Genomic DNA, 15,496 nt, shown 5'->3' on the forward strand with positions numbered 1-15,496 from the left:
GTTGCCTTTCTGTCTCTCTTTTCCTCTTACTCACAGCACAGTGAGGTCATCACAGAACAGCAAGGTGGAGGAGTTCAGCCTCTGAATGCAATTCCCTTCAAAGTCCCTTTTAAAGCAAAAGGGGGTGGGGGGGGGGAAGGGAAAGCAATTTAATAAAGAAAACTGATAGCCAAACAAATTTAATTAAAGGATGCTTACAGCACATTAGTTAAAAGTTTGCAAACATAGCAGTGAATTAGGAAACATCTTACGTTATATCATCCCCAAACCTCTCTGACATACGTACAGTACAGTCAGTGCGGCAAATTATAGTAAGTAAATGAGAACACGCTGTTCCGACATTGTACGCACCTCCACACGAGGGACAAGCTTAGAGCACCATTTGTCATTTTACTAGCTTCTTCAACCCAGTGCTTAAACGTGATATGTCATGGGGAAAATGCATTTGGGTTTCAGTACACCTATTATCGTTAAGGCACTTTATACACTGTCGATACTGTATGAATCCAGAAAGGTGTACAAGAGCTCTCACTGTTTGCAAAGCAAGCTTATTTAAATTTGGCTTGGCAAACTCCTACAGCATTCTCATTCTCCATGTGTTTTATATTTTGAAAAGGAAGGGAAATCTTCTCTTTTTTTGCATGTACGGTAACTGGATGGATTGTATTTGACGTTTACATGGACAGTTAGATGGATTGCATTTTTCATTTACGTACGTAAGCGTAGTGCTGGAACGTGAACTCACAACCTTCCGAACCGGAGTCCACTATATTAACCACTGAGCTACCACTGACATTGATTGCATGGTGTATCAGCCTCCATCATTTTCATACAATATGTTATAAGCATTACCAACGCAGATTGGTACAGATTTTAAAAATAATTTTGCTTCTGTTTTTCTGTGCTTTTTTTTTTGCACAAAGCTACCTGCATTGCGTCATCTATCAAGGTGGTAACTCTGGACTTCATTTCCCAGCAGCCACTGCACCATACTACATCACTGTCACATGACCACCTGCACATGTATCACGTTTCTGTTTAACGAGCACTCCTATATATAGCCACTTTTTGTACCGCTTCCTCGTCTTACGTATTGTCTAACTTCACCTTTGTCCCTGTACCATGTTTTGTTTCCTAGTTCATGTTTAGCCTTAGCCACAGTATTCTGCCTAGTTGTCTTAGTTTTGTTGTTTGTTTGTTTGTTTGTTTGTTTGTTTATTAAATGTTTGAAGATCTGCGCTTGCTTCCGTATCCTTCATTTTAACGTGACACATTGGCGAAATTGCAATTGCACAGAAGTGTACTGCACGGTCTTTGACGTGTTCGACGCATGTAAATCGAAGGGGGCTTTGACTGAATGCGCGTTGTGATGATGTCACATGATACGTATTACGTAATGGATGTAATGGAGGCTAGGGTGGGTGCGATTGCGGATAAGAGCGTTATTAAAGAGAGGCAGGCAGACAAATCCAAATCGGTAAGCAAAAGCATGGTCCATAAACAGGCAAAAGGTCAGGCAATCGGCAAACTAGGCATAAACTAGGCAAGGCAAAACACGAAACGAGAGACTAGGTGCAAGATCAAAAAAGATGAACCGAAACACGAACACAGGCTTGGCATGGTGAGTACACTCAATACTTCGCAAAGACATCGTTTGAAAACAGGCTCTTTATACTGTGGAGTGAGTGTGAGAGACTGGATACAGGAGTGTGTGATTAGAATGAAGGTGAGCATTCTGGGAATCGCGGTCCATGGCGGCGATGTTTGTAGGCCGCAGTGCAGGATGGGAAATGTAGTATGACAACAGTACTATGGCACTACGTGGAGTGCCGACCAGTTAATGGTCGGCACTCCAGTAAATGGATTTAAAAGGATGTTTATTTATCGTTTTAGGAAGGAGTGTCCAGTGTCAGCTGTTTATTTTTAAGGTAGTTGCATTTTTGATCGCAACGATCACAAAAGAACTCTGCACCATCCTGTATGGACTGGTGTTAGAATTAGCGCATTGATAATATAAACCTTAGAGCCGGAACTATCGTCAGAGCTGCTGTGGTAGAAAATGAATCAACACCTTCACATTCACATTGTGCATTTCTCTAAAAGTCATCACAGGACCATCAGTCCTTCAGCGTGTATCAGTAATCAAACCCTAGACATGACTCTCGGTCCACACTGGAAATGTAATCTCACCGATGAGACACTGTGTAACATTCACAGAATCGACTGGCTTTAAAACCTATTCCCTTATTTCCCAGCCTGCATTTACACGCATGGTACGACTGATAGAGGAGTGAGAGGGAGAGAAAGACAGGTACAGAGAGACAGTATTGCCATTTCTCTTGTCTGATATACACGCTCAGTGAGAACTTGCTAGAGGACAGGTTTGTAACTGTTATTATGTTGGCTTGAGAAAGTCAACATACTGTTTTGCTTTATGAGTGTATTCTTCTTCTTCTGAGAGCCAAAAAATTAAATTGCTACTCCTCCCAGAGATTTCAAGCTACATGCACCAAACCCGGGACAGACCTTCAGCCTGTTGTGACTCGAGTTGCTATATCTTTTGGAAGTGATCGGAATTCCGGGTACAGAAGCTCAAAGTGGCCAAAATTCCCATTGACTTGCATTAAAAGTTTCTGACTGTTATAACTCCTTGAGCTTTCAAGCTACTTCCAAGAAACTCAGCACAGTCCTGCAGGCTGATCACACTGCTCAGGCTATATTTTTCCCAACTGATGGGACTCCCGGTATTCTCATTGTGGATGATGAAAAACCCCAAAAACTCCCATTCACTTACATTGTGGGAACGTTTAGAGCCTGACTCCAACCGTCAAAACTCTCACACAGCTCAGTGCACACGGCCTGAAGCCTGAAAGTGTTGGGACGCTGTCTAGCACCAGACGTGTCGGGATGCTGTCTATCTTCAAAACACCCTTGTAACCACCCACAACACCTTAGAAACAGCCTAGCAACCGACTAGCAATCATCCCTAACTAGCAACTACGCAGAACACCCCAGCAACCACCAGAACACCCTAGCAACCGACTAGAAACCACTCAGAACACCCTAGCAACAGCCTAGCAACCACCTAGCAACCAACCAGAACACCCTAGCAACCGCCTAGCAACACCCTAGCAACACCCTGGCAACCGCCTAGCAACATGCTAGCAACCACTCAGAACACCCTAGCAACAGCCTAGAAACACGCTAACAACCACCTAGAACACCCTAGCAACACGCTAGCAACCACCCAGAACACCCTAGCAACCACTCGGAACACTCTAGCAACCGTCTAGCAACACCCTAGCAACCGCCCAGAATACCCTAGCAACCGCCTAGCAACATGCTAACAACCACCCAGAACACCCTAACAACCACCCAGGACACCCTAGCAACCCGCCTAGCAACACGCTAAAAACCACCCAGAACACCCTAACAACCACCCAGAACACCTTAGCAACCTGCCTAGCAACACACTAGCAACCACCCAGAACACCCTAGCAACACCCTAGCAACCGCCTAGCAAACACCCAGAATAGCCTAGCAACCTATCTATCTATCTATCTATCTATCTGTCTATCTATCTATATCTAATCAACTCTATAACAATTGGCACTCTATGTATCTTTCAGACTTGCTTTCTCAAGCCAACATTAAAGTTTGTCGTGACGAAGTTTACGTATCTAGTTCATTCTAATCTCAGGCGTATTGTTTCTTGATTCTGCACTCAGTGCCCTCGGCACTGTACATTTCAGAGCACATTTCAAGAACTCATTAAGATCGACAAAGAGATTACTCAAGGGCTTACTCAGGGGCGTTAATGCAGGGAAAATACTCTAATTTAAAGTGCAAGAGATGCCAAACACCATAACAGGGAAACACTGATTTAAATCACACCTCATCAATCACGCTGTATCTGCAAAACTCATTACCAGATGTCACCTCTGTATTATCGATCAATGCAACACAAAACGTGAATACACGTGAACATGACATATGCCACAGACACATAGGACAGAGCAAAAGTGAGCACCAGAGAGAATTACAATAGAAAACTTCAATCATGCCGTATATCCGTTAGCTGACTGGCCTTGACATTTACAAGACATAAAAGACACTAAAGTTAAAAGTCATATTTGTTTAATTATGACATTTTTTTGCAAATGAGTCACAGTAGATTTTTTTTTCTTTCTGTTAGATAAAATAACACACACGCAGTTTTACACGAAAAAAAAAGCAATTACAGCAGCGTTCCGAGTTCCTTCCTAAATATGTATTTTAGAAAGAAAAATAAGCGACGGACAATGGTTTCGTCTGAACACAATGTGCCGGGTGCACACCTACAGCCAAGACAAACATGACTGAAATCAGATGTCTTGGTTAGGTGTATTGGTTATGCAGGCTGTAATAGTTTATGCTTATGGTTTTTTTTTTTTATTTGTTTTACGACATGGAATTTCATTAGAGGTATACATTACAGTGCGTCTTAGTAACCTAAGCATAGGTCAGGTATGGTTTGATTCCAACTTTATATAAAAGAAGCCACACTTAAAAATGGCCTAATATTACAATTGTGAAAGAAATTAATATGAACAAATAATTTAGAATATTTGCTATTGCAGGTTTGAATAAAAGGAATCATTTCACATACGTTTGATTAGGATTCCTCCCTCATGAGGAAACCTATTGTTATTGTTAGTATTCTTCTTCTTATTATTATTATTCTCCTTATCTCCCTAAAGTGCCCAATACCTTTTGTTTTTTTTTTAAATTTGACACATTCATACTGCAAGAACGAGTAACTCCCGCACCACAAATGGCCCACGAGCCCATAGGTGGCGCTACAGGCCACGCTCAAAGTCTACATGATTTTCCCTCTGCCCCATAAATCCAAAATGTCTGAAAATTGATATACATGCCTTATTTCTCACGGGGAACAAAAAAGCCACTGGGTTTTATCAGAAATCAAACCCTAGACATGACTCTCAGTCTACCCTGGAAATGTAATCTCACTGATTACATTCACAGAATCGACTGGCTTTGAAACCTATTCTCTTATTTCCCAGCCTCCATTTACACGCATGGTACGACTGATAGAGGAGTGAGAGGGAGAGAAAGACAGGTACAGAGAGACAGTATTGCCATTTCTCTTGTCTGATATACACGCTCAGTGAGAACTTGCTAGAGGACAGGTCTGTTACTGATATTCATTCTAATCTCAGGCGCATTGTTTCCTGATTCTGCACTCTGGGCGCTCGGCATTGTACATCTTACTGCACATTTAAAGCACCCATTAAGATCGACAAAGAGATTGGTAATGAGCTTACTCAGGGGCGTTAATGCAGGGAAAATACTCAAACGCAAGTGCAAGAGGTGCCAAACACCATAACAGGGAAACACTGATTTAAATCACACCTCATCAATCATGCTGTTTAATATTTATAACATTATATACGCCGAGAATGATAATCGAAAACCTCAATCATGCCGTTTGATATTTGCTATTGTAGGATTTGAAAAACATTAATCATTTCACAGTTTGTATTCATATCTACAGCTGGATGTCTTATTTACATCAGTTATGTATGCTTTATTGTAACCAGTCCTCGAGTTCTGGAGTTTACTGCAGATGTTTCGAATTTGCTGGTCAGGACAGACATGAATACCGTATACACATGGGTATACACTTTTTTGATCTGAATTATATCTGTGAAACACATGACCTGAGCTCACAGCTGTGGAAATGGTCAGGGAAAATGGGCTGATGAAGATATGTCAATGAAAAGTCACCATTAGACCAGGATATATCCATGAAGAGAACTAGACTGCCAACAGAAGCCACTGCTCCAGAAACTAAATGCCCCCACAAGCTTTGCTTTGACACGTCTATTGTTCCAACCACAGTGGGGGTTTAAATTAACCATGAATTCAAAAGGTTTTAATTAAATTGTTATTTACTGCCAAAACATTGCAGTTTTTTTTTCTTTCTTTCGTTTTTTTTTTTTAAGATGAGTTGTAAATAAAATATGTTGGATTTTTACAGACATTTATAGCAGAGTGCTGGTGAATTTGTGATTCTGATAGAAGGTGTTGAATTTTTTATACCAGCGGCTCTGACTTATTTCTCTCTTCTATAGTAACTTGCACAGGGACTTGCATGCTGAACTCCTCACACAGACAGGTTAAAAACGTGTGTGAGAATGGTCTGTGAGGAGGTGTTTAGCATTGTTGGAAGTATTGTTTCCATCGCCAGCACTTTGTTTACCAGTCAGAGGTTAACCTGTAACTTTAAGCTCTGGGACCCAGGGAAGTCTTCAGGACAGTGGGCTTTGGAAGTGACAAGCTGTGCTTTTTGTCTTACTGTTTTACTTCAAGAGAAAATAAAAAAGAGAAACCGGTAAACAACGTTTATTTATTTATTTATTTATTTATTTTTATAGCTGCTACAAAATAAGTCACAAAAAAGGAAGGAAGTAACTTATTTCACAGTTGTTCCACAACGTTAAATCCTTTAAACTGATAACAAGTAACCAGCAAAACAAAGAAAAACAAGAAACAAACAAAAAACTGCAAGGAATAAAGCTGGTAAGGAATAAAATGCTTGTGCTGTTATTGGAAAATATTCCACTTCAGGGTGGTAACAGTAGGTCTGCTTCATACCAGGCCACATCATGCTAACTACAAGCAGAAGAAACTAAAAATAAATAGAAGACAAAAGACCTTTGATACAAAAGGACAAATGACAGAACGACACGTTTAGCGCTTGGTGCTTTGAATGAAAGGGTTTCAAAATTTGTGTATAGTGTGTGTATATAGCGTGTATGTGTGTTTGCGTCACACGTCTAGCGTTTAGATGTTAGATGATAGACTTTCCGTCTAATATCACACCCAGCTATAGCTAAATATTAGACACTGAATTCGCCAACAGAGGGCGCACTACTGAAACTACCTGGAATAGTTTGACGATAATAATTCTAGAACAGGGGTGGGCGATCTTATCCGGAAAGGGGCCGGTGTGGGTGCAGGTTTTCATTCCAACCAATCAGAAGCCACACCTGAATCTATTGAAAGCCAAGAACAACTGATTAAACAGGTGGAATCAGGTGTGGCTTCTGATTGGTTGGAATTGGCCCTTTAGACACTAAGAATAAAACACAGAAGATATGAACAGACAGAATGAACAATTTTATATAAGAGGAAAAAAGAGAGAAAATAATAACACTTACAGCCAATTGAGAAAGGGCATGTGTTTGCAGAGCCTGGATGAAGGAAGCCTTTCGAGCGAGGTGTTCACCATCGACCTGCACACACCACCACCTCCATGAGCTATAATCACCCAGAAATCATTTCACCCTGCTGCAGCTCCTCACCTCTAAACTTTAAGAGAACAAACTGGGGAATTAATTTAATTAACTTAAATTTAACCTGAGTTATGAAGTTTCTTTTACTGAGAACCAATGAGGTCGAGGTCGATGCGGTGCATGAACAGGTTATTGTGTAGGCACGGTAGTTCTTACACGATAAACCAGCGTTAGTTACATTAGGCCGATACTGTGGGTTAGTTCAAAAGGATTCAATTAGCTGAAAAAAAAAATAAAAAATGGGTACATACAGGAAGAAGAGAGACCTCAGACCAGTGAATGTGTTCACAGTGATGGTTTTCACAGGATTGTCATCCAGAATTCTAAGTAGAGAAAATAGAAATAATTCATATACCACTTACAAAGAAGTGAGACAGAAACTACCATAAATATTAAATGCTTTTATCGGCTTTCTTAACACGTTGGCCGGTATGATAGAGTGCTAATGAACTCTGAGGATAGTGCATGCACTGGCAATGGAATAACTTCAGTAAATTAAAATCACTTCACTGAAGAAGTACAACTTACGTTCTGTTCACTATTTCGTTGGTCTATGGTAAAATTGAGTTACTTTTGTGTAGTGGCATAGTAATCGAATTTTCTGCCTCCCACGAGTTCTATTAAAATACCGCTCAGTTATGCCAATCTGTGCTCTACAGCTGGGCCGCACGCATAAAATAACCCATTTGTTACAGAACACTGCTGAGAGACAAGGGCCCACTGGACACTGAAGAAATAATCAACAATCATCAACGTTCAAGATGGAGTCTATCCAGACGGAGCCTGTTTTTCTGTCTATCAAAATCCTACCAGCTTCCCGAGTGAGCAATGCTTATGTATGTATAAGGAAGTCAGCTTGAGATGGCAGCATGGAACTGCTTTGTGAAAGGAAATTAGCTCTTCAATACACCAACAAAACAAACTTGAAAAGTGAGCTGAAGATCTCAGGGAGAACATCTACACCACCCCAGCTTACTGACTAATACATCTTTGAACCACAGACACAGTATGTGCACATAGTGAGGATTTACTGTACAATACTACAGAAATGACGTACATTGGTATTCAAATCTCAGGTGAAACGACATACTTGAGCATTATTCAGAACGCAATGCAAGAGTTATGCACACTGGGTGGAGTTTACCTAAAGTCATATCTCACTTACGCACCACTCTAACCTTGGACACTAGCCCATTTTTCTTGCATAATATTGGCTCAGGTAACAAGCAGAATGAATTAATTAACAAGTATTGTTGCAAACGAATCAATCAAATGGATGCATTTAATATCCCGCTAAGAGTTACTGCAGCATAAATGCATTGCATGCTAAAGATAAAGGATAAACTGTGGCTTTAAACCCTTTACAGATGTTTACACATGTGCACATAAACTCACTCTACATTAGGAACATGTCCACCTGCCCTTTCGTGCAATTATCCAATCAGCTACTCATCTGGCAGCTGCGCACTGCATAAAATCATGCACATACAGGTCAAGAGCTTCAGTGAATATTAACATCAAACTTCATAATGGAGGAACATTGTGATGACAGCCATGTTGCAAAAAAAGAGGCTGGTGAGTTTATTTGTGCATGTGTAAAGATATATATATATATATATATATATATATATATATATATATATATATATATATAGGAGAAGTGGCTTAAAGCTACAGCACACCCTTTATCTTTATCATACTAATGAACATCAAAGCGTTTAATGGCCTGCTAAGAGCTACTGGACCATAAAATGCAAAAATCTAAATAGACCCTTCTAGCCTCATTTTTTTATGGTTTCTGTTTAATGACCACAGCAGCAGTCCAGCATAACAATTTAAAGTAATGTAACCTCTAGAGTATTTCAGACATATTTCATGCAGTGGTAGCTCAATAGTTCTGGTTTATTTCAAATCCCAGGACTGGAAAAAAAAAAAGCCACTATTGAGCGCGTAACAAATACCCTTAGCAATGAATTATTTAGCTGTATGATTGGATTGTTAGTCACCCGTTAGTCGGCTTGGATAACAGCATCTTGTAATACAGTCCTATATACTTACAGTGCATTCTTATGGACCTCATGTATATGTTTAAGCAAAGGTTTGTGCTGGACTTAATTATAATGGAAATAACCTGATTATTATGAATATACTGCGAACGCAGTGCTGTACTTACAGCCATTTGAGTTGGTGGAGATCTGCAAAGACTCCATGTTTTAATAAAGTGATGCAGTTTTGGCTCAAAGACCTGTAACAGAATAGAAATGTTGACATATAGCCTCATAAAGACTATAAAAGACCAGTCTAGTCTCTCAAAAGCTCATGCTGGAGGTTTCATCTCCTCAATCAATAGGCTTGAAAGTCGACAATTCTATGTGGCGTAGCGTTTAATAACGGATGTGCATACACTGCACGAGTTATGATGAGGTTACCGCACGCACTGTATGAGAAAGATGACACGAGTTCACTCAAACCGAGAGTGTGGATTGGGTTGTTTATAGTATACTGTTTAATACAGGGGTCGGGAAACTATGGCTCGCGAGCCAGATAGTATATGACTCTTTCAGTGATTGCCTATGGCTCGACAACAGGGGAAAAAAAACAAACAAACTAAAAACAATCACGAACCACAACAGTTAGTGTTGAGTCAATTACAAATCTACTTATTGAATGTTTTAAAATATTACATAATTCATAATCAGTGCCCGTTTGCCAAGTCTACACCAACCATTCGCGATGTGGCACAAGTTCAGGGCGGTTCAGCAGAGCGGGAATGTGGAACGGAGCAGTAATTTCCCTCTCTAGTTCAGAAATCGGTCAAAAACCACATACACACTGTTTCTTTTCAGTTTTTTAACAAAGGTGAAATGGCTAAAAGAAAAAAAAAAGAGGACGAGTCCAGACAGTTTGTGTCTTACTGGTCATCTGACCAAGCTCAATGTTAAAATGCAAGGTAATGGAAACAGTCAGGTTTGTCCCTACAGCGGTTTGTGTATGCGTTTCAATCAAAGCTGGGGCTTTTCATAAAAGACATCGAAACGGTTTGTCTTCTGCACACTGAAAAACTGCAAGGATTCAGAGATAAACTTTTAGAGACGGACCCAGCCAATATTTTGACCTCATGCAGCTGGCCACCTTCACGCCAGGTCTTCTGATGATCTTCAAATCAACCCTTTTTTTTTTTTTTTGTTTGGAGAATTTCATGTGCGTCCTGCCCTATTCAACTCGCCATCCACATGAGGGTGCAGTGGATGCACAAGAACTGATCTTCATCCCTAGACTTTCCATTGCAGATTTTGAGGTGGAAGTATATATATATATATATATATATATATATATATATATATATATATATATATATATACACACAAGGATATTTTTGGATCAACCTGTGTTGTGTTTACAACTGATGCATGAGAGCAGAGAATTTTTATGATCAACATGTTAAACGATAAAGACAATTTTTCACAGCCTTGAAAAAAAGGGTGCCAATATTAGTGGAGGGCACTATGTATTAGTATTTTGAATGTGAATATGAAGGACCAAAGAACCTTGGACACAAATTAACTCTGGGGAGTGCAATTTAATCGAATTAAACAAGAGAGCTTGACTGATAAATTAGACTAAAGTAATACAAATTTGGATATTAAAATTTTAATTCGACTTGTAGAGGCACAATTCTCATTAAATAATTAAAACCCTTTTTTTTTTTATTTTTTTTTTAGTATGGCTTAAAAGGAATGGGTCATTCTAATTATACTCAAATAATCAAAGAGATTAGTAGCAAACACAACCAAAACAGTAATGCATTTCTACCTAATGACATCAAACGACAACAAACTTGTCTTTGCAAAACATTTCAGCCATTTTTTATCATTTTTTATCATTTTTTATGTTTTTTGCTAAAATTCTGACCTTTCAGCAACTGGAATCCAGTGACATTTCTTAAATAGAAATATACTCACAGTTTCTGCAATTTGAATAATCCATTAAAAGCCCGATCAGATACATAGCTTATGCAGTTATCCTGAAGAAATCTGAAACACAGAACGACAAAACCAGTTGACAATAGGCTTATTTCAGTGAAAGCTCTATTGTTATTGAAGTTGCTCAAGAATTACTACCAGATGTTGCATTTGTTAAAATGGCCATGGGTTTTACATCTCACTGTAATGAAATGCAACCTAGAACAGGGCCAGTGTACTTAATGAGACTCTGAAGTGTAGATCAATTAAGCTTGATGAACTTAATGATCGATTATTTCAATGATCTGTGCGAGTCTGGACTGGCAAGAACGTTTAGTAAGGTCAGCCTCCTTGATGATTTGTGTAGCGCACACACACACACACACACACACACCCACCCACACCGTAACCACGCATCAGCATTACGAGGCAGTTATTACATACTGGTGTAACAGCGGGAGGTGCGGTCTGTAAGTGTGTAGTCAAGGCATGTTTATTCAGCGCGATCCAAAAATCTAAGTCAGGATAGCTGGTAAGATTCCAAAGAAAGGCAGACAGGATGAGATATCCCTAACCCCATATCCCTAACCCAGACCTAGGTCAAACAGGCAAAAGGTCAAAAACTCAGATTTGCAGAGGAAATACACAACGCTACTATACAACACCAAAAGAGAAACAATGAGGGATTAAATACACAATCTAGATACGGTAGGGGCAACCGGTAACAGATTTGAACAAATAATGGCCAGGCCAACAGGGCACAGGAAGCCGTATATGGGGAAATGGGACCGGTGTTGAAGAGAGCACAAGTAAAGAGGCACAGAATCAGGGCAGATATTACCAAGTACCCCTCACCCTTAATGGGTGGCTCCTGACACATGTACCGTGTAATGTTATGTGTCCTACCGGTTAAGGAACCCTGGCTGTGACAGAGACAGCGAATGGAACAGTGGCTGAGACATAGACATTATGTGCAGACAAACAACATGGATGACTCAGAATTTCAGACAACAGTTCAGACTGTGCTAGGAGTGCTCGGCATCGGTGTCAAAGTGGAGGACACAGAAAGGCAACACCTCCACTAGTCAAAGACACGGTTGTGACGGAATGGGAATCTGTAGTCAGGTGAAGGAGAGTGATGTCTGCTGGACGCCGCATCGTTGTGACACCTTCTTCTGGAGAACAAAAGAAGACACAGCTCCAGGAGTTGCATTTATGGGACACCTCTATTTGCTTTGCACAACTTTGCAAGTTAAAGACATGGCTAGGAATGAATGGGTGTCTGGAAGTGCAACAGACAATCGAACTAGCAAACCGTTATCTGGCCTGTGTAACCTGTAGACTGCGCTGCAGGGCTTGCTGTGCAGCAGGGCCGAACAGTTCCCCAGGACTGACAGGAAGAGAGCGGAGGGCTTTCCTGCAGGGCTCCAAAAGTGGAGACTGGGCCAGCCATATTTGGTGTCGAGCAAGGGTTAACGAAGACATTAGCTTACCCAACTCCCTGGCCATATAGGTGAATGCCTGCAAAGAGGCGTCACTCGGCCTGAGCCTCAGTGGGCAGAAGGGTCAACCTTTAAAGCCTGCAATGTCTGGGACAGGGCTAGCATAAGGTGTGACATGGAATTCCCAATACGTCCCATACGTGTTGCTGTGTCATAGCTTCTCACAATGAAGTCATCTGTCAACTGGCACTGTGGCCAAGGACAGCATGCATCAGGCTGAAGTGCTTTATCAGGTGATAGCACAAGGGCAGCAACAGCCGGCTCTACATGGGTGTCTCTAGTCCAGCTGAACCCCATTATCAATGCAGTTTCATAGATTTGGGGAATTAGTAACTATGGGGCAAATACATTTTCACACAGGCCCACTTTGTATTGGATAAATTTTTTGCTTCAGTAAATAACGTTATCATTTAAAAACTGTAATTTGGTGTTTACTCAGGTTGCCTTTCTTTTATCTTAGGTTTTGTTTTCATTTCTGAAACGATTCTGTATGAGATGTACACAAAAACAAGAAATCAGGAAGGGGCTAATAGTTTTCACAGAACTGTATATATACCGTGTCAGAATCCGCTACTATTGGACTGGTATGAACGATTAGTTGTTGAAAAGCAGGAAAATGAAAGTTTTTAAAAGACTTGCAGGGACTTACAGTCTTCGAAGTTCTGTGTATCTACTAAAAGCATGTTCTGGTAACACATGAATCTCATTGCTCTTCAGAGACCTGTGGAAGAACAAAAAAGCAGCAGTGAGAGGTAATGGGCATTAAATACTGATGGAAAAAGAGCCAGAGCTGACTGTACTTCCTTAAGAGAAATAAACGATCTTTTATAATAGTTTATTTATTTATTTATTTTTTTTGGAATAGAGAAGTGGACAATGGAAAAGTTGCCGTTATAAACTCATTTATAATATGCTGGTATGACAAACCCAAGAGTGTGGACCAAGGAATGTCATTTGTGCGAACACCTTTATTTAGTGTTTATTTTTTTGCTATGTCTGTCTGTCTGTATTTCAGGCCATATTCAGTGTTGGTCAAAGGTGGCCACAGGTTGGTGAAACTGCCCCCTGTAGATGTCTGGTCACTATATGTACTTCCAAGTGCTCTTCATGTTCAGTGGCCTCTGGAAATACTAGGTTCTGCCGTTCAGTCTCCATATGTCTGCTCCTGAGATTCTTCAAATCGTAAACATTGTGCTGTGGAGGCTCAACCATGGTCCCACTGCACCCTACATTATTTACTTAAAAGGCTAGATGGAGCATCTCGTGCCCCTCCACAAGGTCTGAAGGTACATTTCTATGGGTGTTGGATTCTGTTTTCTCTAAACCGTGCTGACGTACCTAGATTTTGACCAGCCATGAATGTTGCAGACAGATGCATCAGAGAACGCCAGTGGAATTTTGACAGAGGTTAAAAAAAAAAAATGGGATTAAGCAAACACCCTAATGTAGTTGTTAATCAGAACACGGACTGATAGATGGGAGGTTGATAGTTTTGTTATATCCGGCTCTCTTTAATGGAGCCGCTTTCGTCAATTAGACACAGTCAGGTCTTTAACTTATTTTGCAGGGGACAGTAGCTAGTGTATACAGTGGCGTCCAAAAGCCTGAGAGCACTAGTGTAAATGCTTCAATGTTACACACTTTTCTAATTCAATACAAACAATTTCCATTAAAGACTAGCTTACTGACAGCAACTTGGGTGAAAAATAGAATCGCTGGAATATTTACATGAATTTCAGAGTTCTTATTATATTCGTACATATCCTTTAATGTGCACTCGAACTGGCATGGGCTCCGCAAAACCTTACCATCCAGTTCAGATCAAATCCATGTTTGAAGTGTCGCCTGAACACATGCTTCAAAAGAAGGGATTAGCCATGAGGAAAATCTGACCTTTTGTACAAAGGGGTTAACATGGGCAATATCGCACATTTGCCTTCTGTTTATTTTCAATTTTAAATAAAAGTAAAAGAAAATCCCAGAATTATGGACCTCACTGAATGGTGCATTTTTATTTGGTTTTACAGACAAATACTCAGAGCGCTTTTCGTATGCTGAGCTACGGTTGAAGTATTTCGAAATTCAGATATTGTTTAGTCTGTGAAGGTCTGGTCCTGGGGATTTATGTGATGTGGTGGAAGACTATTTGAAATCTTTAGTTGCTGAAAAGCTCACATGTCTCTGACATTCCTCAGAAAAGTGCTCGTTTGTTGCCATAAGGACTTGTTTGTTGCCAGGGGGTCATGACTTGTGTCTATTACCAGTGTAATTCTCTTATTTTCCTGTTTTGTCTGTGGCCTTTTAGCAAACACCTCTTTTGTGACTTTTATTTACCTAAACGAATGCGAACTCCACTTTGGCTCTGATCACCTTTCCATTGAGAATCAATGCCTCTTGGACGCTAACAATTCCTCCTATGACCCATAGCACTTCATCGATATGCCGAGACAGGCACGTCCACATATAGACATCAAAAGGGGTTGAACACCTGCCCTTTTCCTTCCTTGATTGAAAGCGCCCTTTTTATGGGGTGCTTTTTTTATTTAAACAAACACATTCTTGTTTGCACACAGCTTCCCTGTGAAACAAATACATATCGGAAAATAAAATCCTAATATCAGGTTGGGAGATAAGACTTTGTCAATATCCCCCCCCCCTCCCTCCCTCCCTCCTC

General features: G+C 40.4%; 1 protein-coding gene across 2 annotated transcripts in view; it reads right to left on the reverse strand.

Moving 5' to 3' along the window:
• Nucleotides 1–15,496, reverse strand: part of rxfp2b (relaxin family peptide receptor 2b) — a 46,004-nt gene that overhangs the window by 11,339 nt on the left and 19,169 nt on the right. For both annotated transcript variants that reach the window (XM_053646803.1, XM_053646802.1), the window contains exons 5-10: nucleotides 13,472–13,543; nucleotides 11,321–11,392; nucleotides 9,532–9,603; nucleotides 7,610–7,681; nucleotides 7,224–7,298; nucleotides 35–106 (exon numbers count right to left, since the gene is read on the reverse strand). In XM_053646803.1, coding sequence (XP_053502778.1) covers nucleotides 35–106; nucleotides 7,224–7,298; nucleotides 7,610–7,681; nucleotides 9,532–9,603; nucleotides 11,321–11,392; nucleotides 13,472–13,543 — 435 coding nt within the window. The remainder of the gene's footprint in view (nucleotides 1–34; nucleotides 107–7,223; nucleotides 7,299–7,609; nucleotides 7,682–9,531; nucleotides 9,604–11,320; nucleotides 11,393–13,471; nucleotides 13,544–15,496) is intronic.

Source organism: Ictalurus furcatus, chromosome 17, assembly GCF_023375685.1.
Source record: "Ictalurus furcatus strain D&B chromosome 17, Billie_1.0, whole genome shotgun sequence".
In the NCBI taxonomy this organism is placed as follows: domain Eukaryota; kingdom Metazoa; phylum Chordata; class Actinopteri; order Siluriformes; family Ictaluridae; genus Ictalurus; species Ictalurus furcatus.